The 22,856-nt window shown below is 48.4% G+C and overlaps 1 protein-coding gene across 1 annotated transcript in view; it reads left to right on the forward strand.

Annotated features, from left to right (window-relative positions):
- Nucleotides 1-22,856, forward strand: part of SMC1B (structural maintenance of chromosomes 1B) — a 40,539-nt gene that overhangs the window by 870 nt on the left and 16,813 nt on the right. The window contains exons 2-13 of the mRNA XM_029079367.2: nucleotides 2,409-2,597; nucleotides 6,095-6,207; nucleotides 6,315-6,518; nucleotides 8,036-8,274; nucleotides 8,453-8,711; nucleotides 9,755-9,895; nucleotides 11,424-11,506; nucleotides 13,311-13,518; nucleotides 15,025-15,210; nucleotides 16,136-16,315; nucleotides 18,963-19,109; nucleotides 20,460-20,597. Of these exons, the coding sequence (XP_028935200.1) occupies nucleotides 2,409-2,597; nucleotides 6,095-6,207; nucleotides 6,315-6,518; nucleotides 8,036-8,274; nucleotides 8,453-8,711; nucleotides 9,755-9,895; nucleotides 11,424-11,506; nucleotides 13,311-13,518; nucleotides 15,025-15,210; nucleotides 16,136-16,315; nucleotides 18,963-19,109; nucleotides 20,460-20,597 (2,087 nt within the window). The remainder of the gene's footprint in view (nucleotides 1-2,408; nucleotides 2,598-6,094; nucleotides 6,208-6,314; nucleotides 6,519-8,035; nucleotides 8,275-8,452; nucleotides 8,712-9,754; nucleotides 9,896-11,423; nucleotides 11,507-13,310; nucleotides 13,519-15,024; nucleotides 15,211-16,135; nucleotides 16,316-18,962; nucleotides 19,110-20,459; nucleotides 20,598-22,856) is intronic.

Below are 22,856 nucleotides of genomic sequence, written 5' to 3' on the forward strand. Positions count from 1 at the left end.
CCCCGATTAGACTGTGAGCCCGTCTATGGGCAGGGATGGTCTCTCTCTGTTGTCGAATTGTACATCCCCAGCGCTTAGTACAGTGCTGTGCACATAGTAAGCGCTCAATAAACACTATTGAATGAATGAGTTGACGGCCCCCAACCCCAAGCCCCCAGGGGCCCCGCCAACCCGCCCCAACACTTCACACTCCCCCTCCTCCTCTGTCTGTCTGTCTGTCTGTGTGGTCCCCTTCTCCCCCCTTTCTCCCTTACCCTGCCTCTCGCTCCCCCCCACTCCCCGCCTCTGCTCGCCCCCTCTTCTCACACTGTCCCCTTCTCTTCTCCCCCATCCTCACACTTTCCCCTTCTCCCCTCCCCCCCCCCCATACTGTCCCCTTCTCCCCTCCCCCTCTCACACTTCCCCCTTCCTCTCCTCAGTTTCCCCTTCTGGACTCCCCATTCCTCACACTTTCCCCTTATCCCCTCTCCCCCGCACACTTCCCCCTTCCTCTCCTCATTTTCCCCTTCTCCCCTGCCCCCTCACACTGTCCCCTTCTCCCCTCCCCTTCCTCACACTTTCCCCTCTCCCCTCCCCCTCTCACACTACCCCTTCCCCCTTCCTTTCCTCAGTTTCCCCTTCTCACACTGCCCCCTTCTCCCTTCCTTTCCTCACTTTCCCCTTCTCCCTCTTCCCCTCACACTGCCCCCTTCTGACCTCCTCTTCCTCACACACTGTCTCCTCCCCTCCCCCTCCTCACACTTTCCCCTTCTCCCCTCCCCCCTCACACTGTCCCCATCTCCCCTCCCCTTCCTCACACTTTCCCCTTCTCCCCTCCCCTCTCACACTTCCCCCTTGCTCTCCTCAGTTTCCCCTCTGGCCTCCCCCCCCTCACACTGTCCCCATCTCCCCTCCCCTTCCTCACACTTTCCCCTTCTCCCCTCCCCTCTCACACTTCCCCCTTGCTCTCCTCAGTTTCCCCTCTGGCCTCCCCCTCCTCACACCTTCCCCTTCCAGCCTCCCCCTCCTCACACACGGTCCCCCTCTGGCCTCCTCCCCATCCCCGTCCTCACACTTTCCCGCCCTTACTCTCCTCTTTGGCCCTCCGCCTCCTCCCGCTTTCCCCTCCCTTCCCTCTCCCCTCTGCCCTTTCACCCATCCTCACCCTTCCCCCTCCTTCCACTTCTCCTCTCTCGCCCCTCCGTCCCCTTCCCTCCCTTTCCCCTCCCCTCCCTTTCCCCTCCCCCGGCTCCTCCTCCTCCTCACACTTCCCCATCCTGACTCTTTCCTCTCCAGCCCCCTCCCGCCCTCACACTTCCCCCTTCCTTCCACTCCCCTCCTCCTCTCTGCCCCTCCCCACCCCTCCCTCACACTTCCCTCATCATTCATTCATTCCGTCGTATTTATTAAGCGCTTACTGGGTGCGGAGCACTGTACTGAGCCCTTGGGAGAGTACACTGCAACAATAAAGAGCGACAACCCCTGCCCACCAGGAGCTCACAGTCTAAAGGGAGCTCACCGTCTAGACCCCTCCTTACACCCCTCTGTGTGCATTCCCCTCCCTCTCTTCTGCGATTAGACCCAGCTTTTCAAGTCTCACCACCCAGTGCCTTTTTCAATAGGCCATGCACCCTCCTTCAGCTCCTAGGAGGTGAATCCCCAAACTGATCAGAGGCTCCTTGAAGCCGAAGGTAGTGGGTGATGTGAGCACCGTGTGGGACATGGACCGTGTCCAACTTTGATCCACCTCTGCCGTACAGTGCTGTACCTCCGTACAGTGCTTGACCCATAATAATTATAATAATAATGTTGGTATCTGTTAAGCGCTTACTATGTGCAGAGCCCTGTTCTGAGCGCTGGGGGAGATACAGGGTCATCAGGTTGTCCCACGTGAGGCTCACAGTCTTCATCCCCATTTTACAGATGGGGGAACTGAGGCTCAGTGAAGTGACTCGCCCACAGTCACACAGCTGACAAGTGGCAGAGCTGGGATAGTAAGCACTTTATAAATACCATGAAATAAAAATATGAAGCTCTTGGGAGAATGGTTAAAGCACAGATCTGGGAGCCAGAGGATCTGGGTTCTAATTCTGACCCCACCACTTGCCTGCTGTGTTTTCTGGACCTCAGTTTCCTCAACTGCAACGTGGGGATTCGATACCTCTTCTCCCTTCTACTTAGACTGTGATTTAGACTTAAGGGCGAGGCGGAAGAGAGTGGGCGAAGAAATGAGGGCCTAGTTGGTGAAGGCCATTTAGAGGAGATTTGTATTCAAGAAGACTTCGAAGCTAGGAAGAGTTTTTGAATCGTCCTTAACAACAGCAGACACTGCAGGACCCGAGACCTCCAGAATGTTTTGAACCAATAAATACTTTTCCCTTTTTCTACCCCTTTCGCCCTCCCCCCCCCCCCCCCCCCCCCCCCCCCAGGAAAGTCAAATGTAATGGACGCACTTAGTTTTGTGATGGGAGAAAGAACAGCTAATTTAAGAGTCAAACGTATCCAGGAGCTTATTCACGGAGCACATATTGGGAAGCCTGTCTCTACTACTGCAAGTGTGAAAGTTGTGTATATTGAAGAAAACGGAGAAGAGAAAACATTTTCCAGAATTATCCATGGTAAACGTTCTTCATATTCTATAGCTTCTCTCTACTTTATGGCTCAAACATTTAAAAGCATTATTTAAATGATATTTGCTAGGACTGTAGGATCGTTGTGGGTAGGAATGGGTCTACCATCTCCGTTACATTGGACTCTCCCGAGTGCTTCTTGCAGTGTTCTGCACACAGTGAGGGCTCAATAAATACTATTGATTGACATTCTCCAAAATTAAGAGTTATAATGGAAATGTCAAGGTCAATAAGGTACTTTTTACTTGGGACTGCATTCACAGATATGAGGGCACTGGGCCCCCCAGCTAGCCATGCTCATACCAAGTGCTTGGTACAGTGCTCTGCCCAGTAAGCACTCAATAAATACGACTGAATGAATACCAGGGCTGAGAAAGCCCAAAATGGTGGGTTCCCCCCAGAACTTATCTTTTGCCCCCGTGCTCTCAGTGAAAAGTTGGCACTTAGGATTACATCATAGCGTTAGAATCACAAAATGGTCCTGAGGCAAAGCCAGAAAGTTGTAATTTATTTTGTGAGCCCAGAAATTTCTCTCTCGAAAATTAAACATTCTGGTGAGAAGCATAAGGAAGAAAGAAAGAGGAGAAGAGTAACTGAATCTCTCTGTTAGTATTTAGAAATACAGTGAGATTCTAAGGGAGATACATCACTTAGCAGTGTGGTCTAGCGGATATAGCCTGGGCCTGGGAGAAGGACCTGGGTTCTAATCCTGGCTTAACCACTTATCTGCGGAGGGAGCTTGGGCAAATCACTTCACTTGTCTGTGCTTCAGTTCCTTCCTCTCTAAAATGGGAATTAAGACTGTGAGCCCCATGTGGGATGGACTGTGCCCAACCTGATTAGCATGCAGCCACCGCAGCGCTTAATAATAATAATGTTGGTATTTGTTAAGCACTTACTATGTGCAGAACACTGTTCTAAGCGCGGGGGGAGATACAGGGTAATCAGGCTGTCCCACATAAGGCTCAAGTTAATCCCCATTTTACAGATGAGGTAACTGAGGCACAGAGAAGTTAAGTGACTTGCCCACAGTCACACAGCTGGCAAGTAGCAGAGCCGGGAGTCGAACCCATGACCTCTGACTCCAAAGCCCAGGCTCTTTCCACTGAGCCACGCTGCTTAGTACAGTGCCTGGCACACAATAAGGAGCTTAACAAATACTAAGCACCTAGTACAGTGCTCTATACACAGTAAGTGTTCAATAAATGTGATTGAATAAAAATCCATTAAAAAAGTAGATTACCTAGGAAGATGACCCAAGCCTGGAGAGTGGTTTAGTATATGTAGTATGTTTCCAGCATGCTAGGAACGTACACCATGATTCTAGCCTTTCCTAGAAATACCCCCGAGACTCTGAAAACAGTTTGCTCTGCATCCCGCCTCCCTGTTTCTGGGGATTCTTTCTCTTGGGAAGCAAGGAGGCAGGACAGATTTGCTACTTTTTCCCTCCTACACCGGAATTAGAGAATTGTGAGATTCAGAAGAGCAAACAAGTCCATCAGTGGAATGGGGAATGATCTCTGGGCAGTGTTGGTACAAAGAATTGTTGGCCCCGTGCTGGCCTTTTCCACCTCTCCACTTTAAAGGGGTAAAGCCCCCTGAGTCAATGACCTGAGCTTCCATTTTTATTAAGTGCTCTCAAGCACCTAGGACAGGGTTCTGGACACGGACGGTAGAGATTCAATAAATAGTGCTGGGGCTATTTAAGTTTCAGTCCTGTCATCTTTGAATACAAAGGCCAATGAAAAAAAAAATTGGCAAAGCAGCGTGGCCTAACGGAAAAAGCGCTGGAAGATAGAAGGACCTGGGTTCTAAACCCGGCTCTGTCGTGCCTGCTGTGGAACCGAGGGCAAGTCACTTCATGGTGCCTCAGTTCCCTCATCTGTAAAATGGGGATTAAGTCTGTGAGCCCCTTGTGGTACGGGGACTGTTTCCAACCTGAATAGTGTGTACCGACCCCAGCGCTTAGTACACTGCCAGGCACATTGTAACTGTTTAAGAAATGCCATTAAAAAATGCAAAAGAGTATTATGATGTAACATCATGGAGCTGAAAGCAATGCAAGCGCTCAGTTCAGTGCTCTGCACACAGCACTCAGTAAATGATCGGAAGAGGCCAAGAGGAAGCAATCTACTCTAGCCATCTGTCTCCAGATAGGACAGCAGTGCCCAGAATTCCCCAAAGCTTTTTTGGATGACGGGTAACGGTTCCCGAGACTTAATGAACCTAGCTCATCTAAGTCCCCGTGGGCTGCAGACGAGACAGCTCTAGTTACTCTGTGAAGCCTCACCAGTTGTAATTGAAAAGCTGGGCAGTGGGGTTTATCGTCTTCCAGCACACACAGTCAAAACCAACTCGTCATTCTCCAAGGTCAGATCTTCCAGTCTGTGTATTATCCGAGCCCCTTACGTCTAATTGCTCCCCACGTCCATCGATCAATCCAGCAATGGTATTTCTCCAACTCTGGGCCGAGCCTTTACGTGGCTTAGAAGTAAATGACTCAGCCTCTACCCTCGAGGCGCAGTTTACAGTGAAATGGGGAATCAGAGCACATGCAAACATAGACTATATATTACCTAAATAAAGGCTGAGGATGGGTGCAGATAGTTACTGCTCTGGATGAAATAGCTTGAGGTGGAGGGAATTATCATCAGGGAGGGCTTCCTGGAGAAGGTGGGCTTTTTAAAAAAAAACAAACCGAGACTTTTAGGATGGGGGAGAGCTAGGGGATGGCAGATTATAAGTGGGGAAGGGGTTTCAGGCAGTAGGGATGGTCAGAACAAGGGGCTGGAGGTGGCGACACTCTCGAGCAAAGTCCAGTGAGACGTTGATTGGGTCAAAGGACACAAGCTAGGATGGAGCGGGCGATGAGAACCGGAATGGAAGATAGAGGTTGGTCGCCAGCCCGGAACCCAGTCAATCGATCGTATCGATTGAGCACTCACCGCGCTAGGGAGTGCTGGCGCTGTCCTAAGCGTGACTGTACCAAGCGCTTAATACAATGCCCTCCACGCAGTAGGCACTCAATATAAGCAATCGATTGATAGGCAGGGAGAGTGCAATACAACAGAGTTGTTAAACACGTACCCTGCCCACTACGAGCTTACAGTCTCATCAGGAATTTCTGCTTGATGCGGCGGTAAATGGGTGGTGGCTGGAAGTGTGTGAGGAGCTGATCGAGAGCCTTGAAGCCAATGGTAAAGAATTTCTGTTTGATCTTAGCGTGCTAACTAATGTACCGAATGAGGCAGTGTACATTACTACTTTTCTAACCTGCATATTTTAGCAAAGATTAATTCCAGAAAAATCTGAGACCGTAACTGTATATCAGTTACTCACTTCTGTATTTGGCCACTTTACAGTTATGGCAAAACTGCTTTAGTAAACAAAAATGGTTTAGAAAAACCCTTCCATAGTAAAATTTGACTGGCTAACTACATCACTATTTAGCATTTAGACTAACTGACACTCAATCTTTATTACAGGGGACTGTTCAGAGTTTCGCTTCAACGATAACCATGTCAGTCGTTCTGCTTACGCCGCAGAATTGGAAAAAATTGGCATAATAAGCAAAGCCAGGAACTGTCTGGTTTTTCAGGCAAGTGGATGAGGGAATCAATTTGACGGTGTAGACCCCAACATTTGTACATTATCGTCATGCTGGGGGCGGAGGGTGGGGTCTAATATGTTTTTCCCTCTTTTCAGGGAACAGTGGAATCGATTGCAATGAAAAAACCAAAGGAAAGAACTCAGCTTTTTGAACAAATTAGCAATTCATGGGAGCTTAGTGAAGATTATGAAGCAAAGAAAAAAAAAGTGCAAAAGGCAGAAGAAGATGCCCAGTTTAATTTCAACAAGAAAAAGAATGTGGCTGCAGAGCGCAAGCATGCCAAACTAGAGAAGGAAGAGGTGAGTATTCAATTGTCTTCCAACCTTGAAGATTTTTAAACCCCGGTTCGAGTCGAGAGCGTCGGGGAACTTCTACTGCCAACATTTAAATAATTGAAGGGAGAATGTTTTCCTAAAGTAGACCTGCAGTGCACCCTCCATGTAGTCCAGCCCACAAACTGTGCGAATTTGGACGGGCTCACCCCACCACCAAACAGAATTCGTAACCTTCTCCCTTGTGGCAGTTCTGCTCATTTTTTTCCTCCATGGCTCTTTCCCCCCAAAGGTTCCAGGGTAAAAGAGGTTGGGGAAGGGAGGGCTTCGTGCTTCATTGCAGCAGGGAACCGTGATGGCCACAATCAAGCCTTAGAGGAGGAGGAAGCAGAGGAGAAGGAGGCTAAGGAGGCCCTGAGACACCTGTGAGCCACACTGACAGAGAAGGGCCAGGACAGGGAGACATATGATCCATTCATCCTGACCCCTTTTTGCCTAAATGGAGCCTTTGCTCTAGAGTCCAACAGTGCCTGGGTCCAGCTGAGACAGCAGTGACCCTCAGGGCAGAAGTCTTCCTGGGCTTCAGTTGAGGAAGTGGGTTGCCGTGCGGTGGTGGGGGTTCAGGTGGAAGGGGGCTCCTTGGGGAGGCTGGGAGCCACAGGGGACAACTTAAAGAGGTGCAAAATGACGCACCTGCACAGCAGTTCCTCAGCCGCCATCAAGAACTTGCTCTTCCTTTAAATACTGTGGTAAATCATTCTTATTGTCATTATTATAATCCTTATTGTACTTGTTAAACACTCTGTGGAAATACACTGATCTAAGTGCTGGGGTGGATACAAGGGTGAGAATCAGCGTGGCTCAGTGGAAAGAGCCCGGGCTTGGGAGTCAGAGGTCATGGGTTCAAATCCCGGCGCTGCCACTTGGCAGCTGTGTGACCGTGGGCGAGTCACTTCACTTCTCTGGGCCTCAGTTACCTCATCTGTAAAATGGGGATGAAGACTGTGAGCCTCATGTGGGACAACCTGATTACCCTGTATCTACCCCAGCGCTTAGAACAGTGCTCTGCCCATAGTAAGCGCTTAACAAATACCAACATTATTATTATTATACAAGTTAATCAGATCAGATACAGTCCTTGTTCCACATGGGGCTCACAGTTTAAGAAGTGGGAGAACAGGCACTGAATTCCCATTTTGCAGATGAGGAAAACAAGGCATAGAGAAACGAAGTGACGTGCCCAAGGTCACATGGGTAAGTGGCAGACTCTCAGGCCTGGACTCTTTCTAGGCTACACTTCTCCTTGAGGAGCACTCAGTTAAGTAGCCATTAAGAGCCCATTATTAAATGTGGGAGAATACAAAATGTCTACGCCAAAACAATGCCATTGCTTTTCCCAAAAAAGATCCTGCTGCTTCCGATGGAATTGTACAATTTGGCGGGATTCCGGGCCAAGCGCTGTTGGTAATTATGGGGGCTCCACAAGGAATGCCTTCTCAGTGGCCAGAGATCACTTGTTCTGAAAAACAGTTGTGCCGTTGTAGGCCGAGCGATACCAGGTCCTCTTTGAAGAGCTACAGGGAAACAAGGTACAGCTGCAGCTTTTTCAGCTTTATCACAATGAGAAAAAAATCGAACTTCTAAGCATGCAACTAGATGAAAAGAATATGGCCCTGAGCAACATCAAAGACAGCCTCGCCGATGATGAAGACGTAGTGAAAGCCAAGAAAAAGGAAGCTGGGAAGCGAACCAGAGAGGTGCAGCAAATGGAAAAAGAGTACAAGTGAGTTATTTTTTTTTCACCCAGCTTTGTGGGTAGGGGTATGGCGCATCGATGGGAGAATCTAGAGGGTAGCCTAATGAATGCAAAAGCGCAGGACTGACCTTTAACTTGCATGTCTGTTTTGGGATTTCGTGTTCGCGAAATAAAACCGGCAAATAAGCGTGCTTCCCTTTTTTAGGACTTTAGAGGACTTGTTGAGTCGGGGGAAAATTAAGTACATTAAAGCCAAGGAACAAACGTCTCATGCCCTCAAGAAATTGGAGATGGAGTCGGAGGGCATTCGGGAGGCCGAAGAGCAGTGTGCTAAGCAGGAAGCTGAGGAAAGAGCCCTGAAAATGGAGCTGGATGACTTAGAGAGAGCTTGGAGGAGGTTCGAAAGGCAGATTGAAGAAGAATTGCTAAGCAGAGGAAGAGATGTTGAACTGGAGTCAAATCAGGTGACCCCCTCCCCCACAAAAATCTTAGACCTGTCAGAAAAATGATTCCTCTTCATTTTTCATTGTTCCAGGACGCATCTCCCTCCCCCACTCCCTCCCTCCCTGCTTTCTTCTCCTCCAAGAGGTCTTCCCTGACTAATCCCTCCTTTCCTCTTCTCCCACTCCCTTCTGCGTTGCCCTGATACTTTATTCATCCCCCCTCCCAGCCCTACAGCGTTAATTCCACAGCTGTAGAGCATCTCCCCCTCTAGGCTGTAAGCTCATTGTGGGCAGGGAATGTGTCTGCTGACTTGATCGTCATGTACGAGGTATTGTTCTCTGCACACAGTAAGTGCTCAGTAATTACGATTGAATGTCCGATACTAATGAGTGTACTCTTCCAAGTCTTTAGGATAGTGATCTTCTACACCCAATAGGTGTGCAATATATACTTTTGATTGATGTGTCCCTTAATTAACTACTCTTTTATTATTTACCATGATTTATTTCAATGGTAAGATAATGTGTATCAAGTCAGTTTCCTTCCAAAAGCCCTGTCCTCATATTGATGGCTGTCTCCCCAGTCTGGACTGTTATCTCCATGTAAGCAGGGAATGTGTCTACCAACTCTGCCCTATTATCCTCTCCTAAGCCTTTAGAATAGTGCTCATCACACGGTACACACTTGATAATTACCATCGATTGATCGGTTGATTGATTAATATTTGTAGGTAAGGATTATATCAGATTCTCCCCAACCTCATCTCCTTTTGGGCCACACACTAAGATATTTTTTATGGTCTGGCTCACCCCCTTCTCAAGAATCTTGGCAGAAACCCTGGGTTAGAATTTTGTTTGAAAAGAAGTCATTGACTTATCTAAAGTGGCTTATGCATTAGAAGACATAAATCTTGAAATATTCACTTTATGCCTGCTTTATTTCAGTGGGTGAAGATTGCCAAAAATGTTTACTCTGATAAGATTAACGAACTGTTGGCCAGGGATGTTACACCCTGAGAATTTCCTTTCGTGCCACATTGAGTGAATTTGTAATGTTTATCCAGCTGGAGCAGTATAAGGAGCTGAAGGAACGAGTGAGAAAGAAAGTGGCTTTGGTGGCCCAGCAGCTGGAAAAATTAGAGTGGGAGCAGAAAGCTGATGAAGAGAAAATGGCATTTGATCAGAAGAGACAAGAAGAAGTGGAGGTATCTGAACGAGCGATCTAGAATTCCTTATATTGAAAAATGGCCTTTTGTGCTGCCCTAAAAACCCTCTCCCCGTTTCATGTATTCCATGCAATTCGCAGAATTCTTTTTCAACATCAAATTTGGAAAGTAATATTCTCAACAGAAAATGTGAGTTCTAGTGTGCGGATTGAATCGTAGAAAGCAAATTTCTTGAAGGGAAAAGTAGGCGGGTTCGTTATCAGAAACGAGAAGGCGGCTACCAACTCACCTTCTCACGGGGCCGTGGGCGGGTGAATTGGCGACTGCCCGTGGAACCCTGGCCCCGGGGTGGGCTCTGGCACCTTGCCCCCATCGCTGCCCAGGGACTGCTAAGCTGTTGGCCAGCCCTGGTGGAGGGGCTGGCCTCATCCAGTGTGGCCCCCAAGGTCTGGTTAAAGCTGGGATATTATTCGTCCAAACACTCACTTCACTGGGATTAATTTTAAGGCCAAATCAGGGCTTGGATATGAGGGAGTCTCTGGGGAATGCAGTTCAGGTCAGAGCCATGATGGATCCTACTGAGGCCGCCACCAGCCGGTCCTCTGCGCTGAGAATGTCCTGAGCCCGGATGAGGTCTGGGGTCGGCCCAGAGCTCTCGACCTACCATCCCCTGGGTGGGGCGAGTCAGCGTCCAGGCTGCTTCCCTATCTGGTCAGCCCGCAGGCCCCAGCCTCGTCTCACACTGGCCAGTCAGGGAAGGTTTCCTTCCTCTAGGTGGTTGGGGGAGGAGAAAAGGGACAGGAAACCAGAAGGCAGTTTCCAGAGCATGGGTCAGCACAGCGGTGGTCCGTCGCTTTCGGCACGTTGCCCTCCAGCTAGCAGAGTGGAGGTTTTAAGGATTATGGGAAAGAAGGCACTGTCGGGCTGGGCCATTTCCATCTGGCCCATTGACTAAACCGGATGGTTTGGAAAGAGGAGACATGCTTTCAGTTGAAACGGAGGCTGCAGTGAGAGCAGAGTAGTCAGTCCAGTTGAAGGGGAAAAACATAGTTGTTTTTTTGGTCCAGGTTTGATTATTCTTCTCGATGGAGTTTCTGAAAGACACGGTTATAAATACTGTATGTTCACAATGAAGTTTGAGCATTCATTTTTCCATGGACCTGGTTCTGCCTGCTCGTGAATGCACCTCACGAAAAACCTCTGGCTGCAAACGTTTCTTAGAACAATAAGGGAGATGATCTCTAAAGAATATTGCTGTGATTGTTGGACCTTTAGCCCACGGTCTATATTGGAAGTTTTTTTTTTAAGCTGCCTGGAGAATTTTCCTTTTAAAATTTTAGTTTGAAGTCTTGAAATGATATTTGGGTGGGGAATGACAGCCTAGGTAAAGTACAGCTAACTTTTCTCAGTCTTCTAAAATATGTCAAATAGAATAGGGGAATCTTTAGGAAAGCGGTCAGTATAGAAATCTCAAACACTGTGAAAAATCTAGGTCCTGTGTTATTGATAAACTCATGTTCGTGTTCCCATAATTGATTAAAAATTCTATTCAATTTGACATTTTTAGGGGACTCTAAAACAAGTTAAGGAACAGATAGAAGATCTGAAAAAGCGCATGGAAAAATTGGAGGAATATGCAAAGATATGCATGTAGGTATAAAGAAAAAACAAGCCCTCCTTCCGGTCTCATTTGGCAAGAATCGATGAGTTGAATGTGCACATATTGCAGGAAACATTCCGCTGGCCGACCGTGGAGAGCCGAGGCCAGGCTGAATACGAGACCATTCTGGATAACCGAGTTCTTCCTATTTGTAACCAAACGGCGTGTGACGCTAAAATGAAGCCGAACTGACTTAAAAAACCGAAAAGTTCTGTGGACAATATGTGATCATTCTCTTTGGAGATCAAGTGCTGAACTTTTGACATAGGTTCCACTTCATGATGTCATCGAGTTCTGCCAGGAAATACCTCCAGTTAGTCAATCGATTGTATTTATTGAGCTCTTACTGTTTGCAGAGCACTGTACTAAGCACTTGGGAAAGTACAATATAATAATATATACTCTCTCAAGTGCTTAGCACAGTGCTCTGCAGACAGTAAATGTTCAATAAATACAGTTGACTGACTACAGAAGAACAGAATTAGCAGAAACATCCCCTGCCCATAACACCCCCTCTTCTCTTTTTGCCTGGGAGAACCGTTGTCTCTTTGAGCATCAACTCTAGTGCTCTCCTATGCTCTCTCTATGCCCACTTAACCTGCAGGATCCGCTGGGTTGGAATTGCGACCCCAAGGCACAGAGACCATGTCGAATTCCCTCCTGCCCCCTTTTTTTAAAATTGCATTTGTTAAGCACTTACTAAGTGCCAGGTATTGTACTCAGTGCTGGAGTAGATACAAACTAATCAGATTGGACACAGTCCAAGGCCCACATGGGATTCACAGTCTTAATCTCCATTTTACTACCGTGGTAACCGAGGCACAGGGAAGTGAAGTGACTTGCCCAGGGTCACACAGCAGACAGCCCAGGGCCTTCTGACTCCCAGGCCTGTGTTCTGTCCACTGTGTTCTGTCTGCTAGGCTGGGCTGCTTCTCTGTGTATTCTGTGTATTCTCTCCCATCACTTAGTACAGTACTCTGCACGTAGGAAATGCTTAGTAAATACTATTTAAACTATCACTAGAGATTTTCCTGGTTCAACAGGTAAGTGCAGGAATCAGTGAAAATGACATTTCTATTATTTGGTCTAAATGTTTTCCATTATGTGCTTGGTTAGCAGCTTTGGGTGGTTTATGCGTGAAAGTTGTTTTCATCATGTGTAGGTATGGGTAGAGACAGAGAAGCAGGTTCTAATCCCAGCCATTTCCTTGCTGTTTGACCTTGGGCAAGTCACTTCACTCCTCTGTGCCTCATCTGTAAAATGGGGGTTCAACACTTAGTCACCCCTCCTACTTAGACTGTGGGAACGGAGCTGCATCCGACCTGATTGAAGTATCTACCCCGGGGCTTAGACCAGTGCTTGAAGCGCTTAAAGAAATACCATAATCATCAAAACTTCGACTTGCTCATATGGAAGAGGTCCAAATCTTTTCTGCAAGTGATAAAAATTTATCTCGTGGCTTAATTTTTGCTCACCACACATATCACTCTTTTGTGCCATCGTGGTCTCTATTGCCATAAGAACCCAGCGGAAAATGAAATGACTGCGTTAGAGCCTGCTGCACAGTAAGAAATATCTAGTGTTTTCAGACTGCACAGTGGCTATGTGGTTTTTGCTTGGTGATAGTCCTTCAATAGTCCATCCTTTCCTACCCTGATTTCCCAGGTAGTTGATATTTTTTCCCCAAATTGTATTCGGTCTCCTAAACCCTGAGTTTTTCCTTTCTCCAGCTATTGACATGTGCCTAGCTTGAACCTGCCCTTAGCATTTTTCCAACATCGTTTTGCTCTATAGCACTTGTTTGAAAGAGAAAAAAGAACAAGAAGAAGCCCTAACTACTGAAATTGAGAATTCGAAACTGCGAATGGCTGAAGTGAATGAGGAGCTGAACTTTGCTATTGGGGAACTGCAGAATGCCCGAATCGATCACCACGAGGAAAAGCGCCAGCAACGGAGAGCTGAGATTCTGGAGGGCCTCAAAAGACTTTATCCGGATGCTGTGGTAATATTCTGTTTTTTTACGGTGTTAAGTGTTTACTATGTACAGGCACTGTACTAAGTGCTGGAATAGATAAATTGGGTTGGACACAGTCTCCATCCCACAGGGGGCTCAAAGTCTTAATCCCCATTTTGCAAATGAGGGAACTGAGGCCTGGAGAATTCATTCATTCGTTCATTCATTCAGTTATATTTAGTGAGCGCTTACTGTGTGCAAAGCACTGTACTAAGCGCTTGGGAGAGTACAATATAACAATAAACACATTCCCTGTCCATAGTGAGCTTCCAGTCTAGAGAGGGAGACAGACATTAATAGAAATCCATAAATTACTGATGTGACCATAAGTGCTTTGGGGCTTGGAGAAGTGAAGTGACTTGCCCAAGGTCACGCAGCAGACAAGTGGTGGATCTGGGATTAGAACTAAGGCCCTTCTGATTCCCAGCCCCCTGCTCTACCCAGCAGGCCACACTGCTTCTCTTTTAAATGGAAATTGAATTCTATTTAATTTAAATAGAACCAAAATCTCCTTTGCCATTCTAATGTGACAAGAAAGGTCTAGGTCAGGGGAATTGGGCCCAGCTGGGAAGTTTGCTGAACGTGTGTGCAGGGACTGGAAATCAGACATTCAGTTACGTTTCGGGAAAGTGACTGGAGATGTTTACGAAAGAAAGGCAAAAATAATTAGGAGAGGTGAAAAAGTGGGCATGCCTTCCCATTGCTTTGTCTAGTTAAGCGTCTTTGCAGACCGTAGAGAGAGAGAGATGAGGGTTAATCCCGAGTCTCACATGGAGCCAAGGGAGGCAGACAGCTCCACCCAAGGGGAGGATGTTTAAATGAAGATGGCACAGAAATCGCCTCCCTGCCCTCCCTCAGGGATGCACGGGTGGTAAACCTGGGCATGTTTCAGCTCTATCCACTATTTGTCCCCCGTGTGACTGTGTCCGTGACACATTCCGATCATCTTTTCTAAGAGCGGGGAGGCTAATTTCCTGCTCCGATCATTTCCAAGTCACGTTGCCGTGCCCGGCTCTCTGCTGGCCCATTGCTCGGGCCCATGTCCGGCCAGGGCTGAAGGAAGTGGTCAGTGAATAATCAATGCACAGACAAGCAACCGGGCAGTTTAAGAGAACTATAATAATAATGTGGTGTTTGTTTAAGTGCTTACTCTGTGCCAAGAACTGTTCTAAGCGCTGGGTTGGCGACAAACAAATCAGGTTGGAAACAGTTCCTATTCCACCTGGGGCTCATAATCCCCATTTTACAGATGAGGGAGCTGAGGCCCAGAGAAATGAAGTGACTCGCCCAAGGTCACACAGCAGGCAAGTGGCAGAGCCGGGATTAGAAGCCATGACCTTCTGACTCCCAGGCCCGTTCTCTATCCACTACACCGTGCTTCTTCTCAGGGAAAGTGCTCCTGGTTCACTAGCGGCTTGGTTAAAATTGAGAGCATTAACTTGCAGACTCATTCTCACTGCGTGGGTGGTTCTGTCTTCTGGGGCACCGCCATAGTTCGGAAGACTGCTGGATCTGTGCCACCCCATTCACAAGAAATATCAGCTGGCCGTGACGAAGGTCTTCGGCAGATTCATCAACGCCATCGTCGTGACCTCGGAAAAGATAGCGAGGGAGTGCATTCGGTTCCTGAAGGAGGAAAGAGCTGAGCCGGAGACGTTCCTTGCCCTGGACTACCTCGATGTAAGAATCCCGCCGTTCGTGATAGCGACGGGGGCGCGGGGATGTCGGATCACAGCAGTTGGATAACGTGGGCCGAGGAGGGGCTGGGGAGCAACAGCAAACACTCTGAGGTATCGGGGCTTTTTACTAGGTCTTTCTGGGAGTCCGGGAAGCTGCCCAGTCACTGCCGCTTTCATTGTAGTTTTAATAATAATAATAGTAATGATTGTGGTATCTGTTAAGGGCTCACCGTGTGCCAGGCACTGTACTAAGCGCTGGAATAGATTACAAGATCAGAGTGTTGGACACAGTCCTTGTCCGTCATGGGGCTCACAGTCCTAATCCCCATTTTCTAGGCGAGGGAACTGAGGCCCAGAGAAGTGAAGTGATTTGCCTAAGGTCCCACAGTGGATAAGTGGTGGAGCCGGGATTAGAACCCGGGTCCTCTGCTGTATCCACTAGGCCGCGCCGCGTGCCTTTCCTGTGTGGCTTGGGTCTCCATGCACCCTGGAGTCAGAGGCCACCGGACCAGGTCGCCTGGCCCACGTTCCCTCCCTCCCTCTCTTCTTTCCTCACGGTGTAGGGGGGCAGCGTGGGGCCCAAGACTGCTCGGGGGAAGGAGCCGAGGCCCCCCCATCCACCTCCAGAAGCCGGGACGCCTCAGCCTGCTGCAGCGGGCTTGGCCGTTGAGGCCCCGGCCAAGGGCTGAAACGCTAGCCAGATTGGCTTGGCTAGCTGGCGCCAAACCCGGTACCCACCCAAACCTTTTGTCTTCCTCGTGGCCTTGACTCACTACAGTCCACAAGCTTTCAAATCACCTTGTGCGGTCGGGCCCCGCTAAGAAAAAGGGATGTGAAGGAGTTGTCCGTTTTGATGGTGTCCAGTCCGGGATGAGGTCTTGCACGTGAGCGTCCTTCGTTCCTCAGACTTCCTGTTGACTTTTCAGATCAAGCCAATCAATGAACGATTGAGGGAGATTAAAGGATCCAAAATGGTCATCGATGTTGTTCAGACCCCTTCTCCCCAGCTGAAGAAGGTCATTCAGTTCGTCTGTGGCAACGGTCTCGTGTGTGAGACGTTGGAAGAAGCGAGACGCATCGCATTCCACGGGCCGGAGCGGCTCAAAGTAAGAGACCGCGGCCGCACCTCGCGGGTTTCTGCTTTGTCCACCAGGCGCGTTGTCGGGACGCACGTCGGAGGCAACTTAAAATTTGATTTGTTTACAGATGTTTCCTAAAACATCCATTCTCTTTAGGCGAAGACCTTTTCAAACAAAATGTTCCAGCTTCGATTGGGTAATGCATGTAGGTTTCTTGCTCCTCGTTATTTTAAAGTCTTCAGTCCCTTAGTTTATTTTTTAATGGAATCGTTTTTATAATGACCACAAGTCTCCAAAGAGTAAGTAAACAATTTGGGTAGCATTCTGTAGTGGATCTAATTCTTCACTATTCAAATCCCTCACAGACCAGCCCGCTGGAGCCTTCTGCCTAGCATCTGCCCTCTAGCCCAGGAACCCCTCCCGGCCACTAGCCCCTCCCCTCCAGCCTGCTAGTCCCTCCCTTCCAGACTGCTGACCCCTCCCCTCCAACGCTAGCCCCCTCATTCCAGACCACTGGCCCCTCCCCTTCCGGGCAGCTAAGCACTTTTAAACTTTTGCTTGCCGACATAGGTCTCTCTGTCGACTTTATTTCCCGCTAGTCGTTCCAAAGATCAAAGGATTCTCTCTGAGTACCTTTCCACCCCAAACATCTAGCCCCAGTGAGAAGTTGGGGTTTGGGGGCCTGGCCCCCGGCACTCAATCTGTCAGTCAGTAGTCATGTATTGAGCGCTTCGTACGGGTAGATGAACGTGTCTGCTGATTCTGTTGTATGGTACTCTCCCAACCGCTTAGTACAGTGCTTCGAACATAGTAAGCACTCAGTAAATATCATTGATTGATTGATTGAAGAGCACTGTACTAGATGCTTGGGAGAGTACAATAGAACAGAGTTGGTCACCTCTGCACGCTTGAGGTGATGTCTCGTCGGGGTAGGGTCTGCGCGGAGACTAGGGAAGAGACCTCCCTCTCCCCCCACCATCAACACCCCTGCAAGCCCCCCTGGAACTCTGGAGGGTGAGTCAGACCAAAGAATAAGAAGGAGGAGGAGAAGGAAAAGAAGAAGAATCTGTCCAGCATTGCCACCTTTCCCCCCAGCCCGCCCCTCTAAATTGGAAGCTCGCTGTGGGTAGGGAATGCATCTACCCACTCTGCTGTATCAGACTCTCCCAAAGCTCTAAGTACAGTGCTCTGCCCTCAATAAGTGCTCAATAAATACCATAGATTGATGGACTGATTGGTCAGGGAACATGTCTGCCAACTCTCTCATATTGTACTCTCTCTCAAGCACTCAGGATGCTGCTCGGTGAAAGGTATGTGCTCAATAAATGCGATTGATTGAATCCCAGAAGAAAGGAGCTCTAAAGGGAGCAGTTATCAAGAGAACTCTCCCGAACAATGGGCTGGGGAAACCCTGTCCCCTGGGATGAATGGGGAAGTCTGCTGGTTTTCCCTTTGGCAGTGATGTGTCTCGATTTCCCTCTTCGCTCTCCTGTCATTCTGCTCCTGCGGTTTGATCTCTCCCAACTGTGCCTCACCCCAATTCCCTTCGCTGTGTACCTCACCACTCTTCCTGCAATAGTAAGATCTTTCTGGTTCTTGAACTGTGGGTGGACCCCTTGGGTGGGTGCTGGACTCTTGTAATAATATAATTCTGGTATTTGTTAAGCTCTCACAATGTGCCAGGCACTGTACCAAGCACTGGGGTGGGTACAAGCAACCTTGTCCCACCTTGAGCTCACAGTGTCAATCCCCATATTATTCATGAGGTAACTGAAGCCCAGACAAGTGAAGTGACTTTCCCAAGGGCACAGAGCAGACAAGTGAAGGAGCCGGGATTAGAACCCATGACCTTCTGACTCCCAGGCCCATGCTCTAGCCACAATACCGTTGATGGGTAGGGATCATCTCTATCTGTTGCTGAACTGTACTTTCCAAACCCTTAGTACGGTGCTCTGCACACAGTAAGCGCTCAATAAATACGATTGAATGAATGAAAGGTTAGAATTAGGCATCCTGCTTAAGACGGAACATTAGCAACACACAAACCTCATTCCTCTCTAAAAGAAACAGAAATGCCCTTCTTGCAAATAATGATATAGGGCATCCCTTATGGAAATCTGTAGTCTTGTTCCATATTAGAGAGATGCTAGCGAGTTCTTCTAAGCACTTGGTGTAATGCTCTGCACGCAGTAAGCATTCGTAAATGCCAGTGGTTGATTGACTTTTATTTCTCCTAGCCATGTTGCAGAGTATGGCGGTGACAGAATCTTGAAGCTTCTGCCTCCTTTTTAGTAGGATGTTGCAGACTTCAATTAGATCTGAAAGCTCTTTTGGTTCTGGGGAAGAAATACGCGATATGAATTCCAGTTTATTAACAGCACAAGAGGATATTTCCTCTCTGTTTCTGGCGGTCATTGTAAACTGGATTTAGCAAAATCCTTGCCTTGACCTGATTTGTCTGTTGCCAGTATTTTGCTTGAGGGACGTTCATCTTCTCCGAATTTACTCTTACAAACACTAAGAGCGCTGCTGAATTCAACTTACTGATATTTTTGCTGTGGCAACCACTTAGCGGTGAAAATTGCTATATTCCAGGGTCGGGCACGCTTTCTTGCTTTTCTGTACCGTGTTGGTGTCAGGAATCTTAGCGGTTCCGATATCTTTTCCATTTCAGACCGTGGCTCTTGATGGAACGTTGTTTTTGAAATCTGGGGTCATTTCCGGAGGGTCAAGTGATTTAAAATATAAAGCGAGATGCTGGGATGAAAAGGAAATGAACACACTAAAAGAGAGAAGAGACCAACTAATTATGGAACTAAAGGTGGGTCAACTCAACCAAAATTGAAAAGGAAGAGAAGAGGCTTTCTTCTCTTTCATATCTGACCACCTTATGTATTTTTGACTTCCCCAATGACATCTGCCTCCCCAGTTCGAGTGGAATCTCTCTGTGGGCAGGAAACATGCCATTTTGTTATCCCGTACTCCCCACGCCTCTAGTGTCATGCACTGAACCAAATAGGCGCTTCCACGACTACTACTACTGGATTTGGGGTTGGTATAGTGAGGGCAGCTGTCAAACGAAACAATCACAACCAGAAATAAAACCCTCCCTCTACTTTTTTCATAGCTTAGGGGTTTGCCCTTCCTGACGCGTCCTTTTGTGGTTAACTATTGTTATCTGTGGAGTTTTTGAGATCCTTGCACCTCATTAGCGGAGGTCCAACAATTCCAAATGAGAATTTGAGCGTTATAGGAGAGAACTCTTAATTGTCCAATCAGTGGTACTTACTGAGTGCTTACCCGGTGCAGAGCACTATGCTAAGCATTTGGGAGATGACGACACGACAAGAGTTGGTAGTTCCGTTCCCTGCCCACAATGACAAACAACTTCTTCGGTGCTTTTTTCTGGAGTTTTTGAAGAACAGAAGTTCGAAACATCTGTAGGTTCAACAAGTATTGACACCATCAAAGACTCCTTGTGAATATTTGCACCTCATCTTCCGATTGTAGTAATAATCATTCTGTAAAATAGATGCTCAAACACATTGGTCATGTTCTCCCAGGCCTCTGCTCCCCACTCCCCCATAAATCAGGCACCTGGAGGGGGAAATTGGGGGGCTAAAATGGAGAGGTTAATCATTATTATGGCATTTGTTAAACCCTTACTATGTGTCAAGCTCTGTTCTAAGTGCTGGGGTAGTTACAAGATAATCAGGTTTTTTGTTTGCTTGTGTTATGGTATTCTGTAAGGGCTTGCTCTGTGTCAGACCCTGTAGTAAGTCCTGGGGTCTTGTCTTGTCTTATGCTGTCGAGTCGTCTCCGACCCGTAGCCGTGGACACACTTCTCCCAGAACGCCCCACCTCCGTCTGCAGTCGGTCTGGCAGTGGATCCATAGAGTAGGTAAAAGGAGAGCTCACAGTCTTAATCCCCACTTTACAGATAAGGCAGCTGAGGCCCAGAGAAGTGAAGTGAATTCCCCAAGGTCACATGGCAGACACTTGGCGGAGTCAGGATTCGAACCCAGGTCCTTCTGACTCCCAGGCTGGTGCTCTTTGTGGTAGGCCATGCCGCTTCACTGTCCTGCGTGGGGCTGCCAGATCAGTGCCCCTCACTCGAGATTGATCGGGATTGGTCTTGACCCTCATGTGCCTTCTCCTCTCAACCCCTTAGGAACTGATGAAGATAAAACGGAAGGAAGTGGATCTGAAACAAATCCAGGCTCTGGCCCTAGGGACTCAGACAAGACTCAGGTATTCCCAGGGTGAACTAGAGACAGTTAGGAAGAAACACCTTGCTAACTTCTACAAGGTAAGTCCGAGAGAAGAACACTTCTTCATTTCAAGTGTGGGTTGATTAAAGGCCCTTTCTTTTCTCTCTTAAAACTGCACGTCTTCTGGAAATCACATCAGTGAGTTACATGAAGTGTGAAGTCTGATTCTCAAAACCTGAAACATAGTACCCTTTAGATTGGCCTTTCATCAGCTTATTATAAACTCGCCGTAAAAGTCAAATAAAGCACAGCGGGTTTGGGCGGGAGCTGGATCGGGCTGGAGTTTCATCTGTCATTTTGTCGATAGTGGGATCGTATATTTTACAAATCTTTGATTAATCTCAGAAGTAGCCTGAGAAAGCTCTTGGAAGAAATTGACTTAGAGCTATCCTGCTTTCCATTAAAACCCGTCTATTTAGGGGACCCCCCCCGCCCCAAAACAAATTGCAGGTTCAGGAGCTGATGATATTGGGGTGAAACCCGACCATAGCCAGTGAGACACCATCCAGTTGATAGTTGGGCACCTAGGGGCAAGAAGGGATGTGATGAGAGCAGGCGAGCCACAGAGGGGAAATGGAAGTCTCTGCCTTCTTCTCCCAACTGCCGTGCTCAGGCAGTTTTCCCTGCATTGCCGTAATATTAATAATCATAACTATGGTATTTTAAGTGCTTACTATGCAATAATAAAAATGATAACTGTGGTATTTGTTAAGTGCTTGCTATGTAGCAAGCACTGTTCTAAGCACTGGGGTAGATACAAGTGATCAGGTTGTCCCACGTGGGGCTCACAATCTTAATCTTCATTTTACAGATGAGGGGACTTGCGCAAAGTCACACAGCAGACACGTGGCAGAGCCGGGATTAGAACCCAAGTTTTCTGACTTCCAGGCCCAGGCTCTTTCCACTGTGGGGTTCACAGTCTAAGGAGGAGGGGGAAGAGGCACTGAATCCCCATTTTACCAATGAGGAAACGGGCACAGAGAAGTTAAGCAATTTGCCCAAAATCACAAAGCAGAACCCAGGATTAGAACCAGAGTTGGAGAAGCAGCATGTCCTAGTAGAAAGAGTCCGGGCCCTGGAGTCAAAGAACCTGGGTTCTGATCCTGGCTCCGCCACGTGTCTGCTGTGTGACCTTGGGAAAGTCACTTTACTGCTCTGTACCTTAGTTTCCTCATCTGTAAAAGGGGGAGTGAAACTGTGAGCACCATGTGGGGCAAGGACTGGGTCCAACCTAATTTGCTGGTATTCACCCCAGCACTTAGTAATAATAATAATAATGTTGGTATTTGTTAAGCGCTTACTATGTGCAGAGCACTGTTCTAAGCGCTGGGGTAGATACAGGGTAATCAGGTTGTCCCACGTGAGGCTCACAGTTAATCCCCATTTTACAGATGAGGTAACTGAGGCACAGATAAGTTAAGTGACTCGCCCACAGTCACACAGCTGCCAAGTTGCAGAGCCGGGAGTCAAACCCATGACCTATGACTCCGAAGCCCAGGCTCTTTCCACTGAGCCACAGCGCATGGCTCAGAGTAAGTGCTTAACAAATACCACAGTTATTAATTATTATTACCTCAGTGCCTAGAGCAGTGTTTGACACAGAGTAAGCGCTTAACAAATACCATTAAAAAAAGGACTTAGGTCATCTGACTCCAAAGCCCATGCTCTTACCATTAGACTACGCTGCTTCCTTGCCATCCACCACTGCTTGTCCAGGATAGCGATTCCTTGCTCACTCACAGGGAGACATCCTCTGAGATACTTCCTCCGGTGCCCTCTGGGAATTCCCTTCCCACTTCCTGCCCTCAAGCCCTGGGAATGCTCCCTCCATTGTTCCCCTCCCTGGACCCCGCACCCGTCCCTGCTCACTGCGGGGTGGGGCGTTCTCACCCCCCAACCCCGACCCAGGACCGGAACCCTGAGCCGGAAGGGGTTCTGGCTAGCGCGGAAGGAGGGGAGCGGGTGTTTGCGGCCACGTGTCCTCCGATAAAAAGCCCAACAAAGCAGGAGCCGGACTGGGCCCGGGACCCGCAGAGACCGGTGACGGTTTGTGGATTCTAGTGGACTCTGGTTCCGTTGGCTGTCCGGTTAGGGCCGCCGGGGCTGGCCCCCGCTGCCGGCCTGGCCTGGACTGGGCTCTCCCCTCCGCGAGGCCGGGCGGCAGCAAACCCGCCCGTGGGCCGTCCTGCCCGGCTGCCCCCAGCCTCCTCCCCCATCTCCTGTCTCGTGACTTTGACCCCACGCCGCCTCTGGGTCCCCCGCAACGTGCTCCTCTGCCCCGCCCTCCCCGTTCCCTG

This window comes from Ornithorhynchus anatinus, chromosome 14 (genome assembly GCF_004115215.2).
Source record: "Ornithorhynchus anatinus isolate Pmale09 chromosome 14, mOrnAna1.pri.v4, whole genome shotgun sequence".
NCBI classification, from domain to species: domain Eukaryota; kingdom Metazoa; phylum Chordata; class Mammalia; order Monotremata; family Ornithorhynchidae; genus Ornithorhynchus; species Ornithorhynchus anatinus.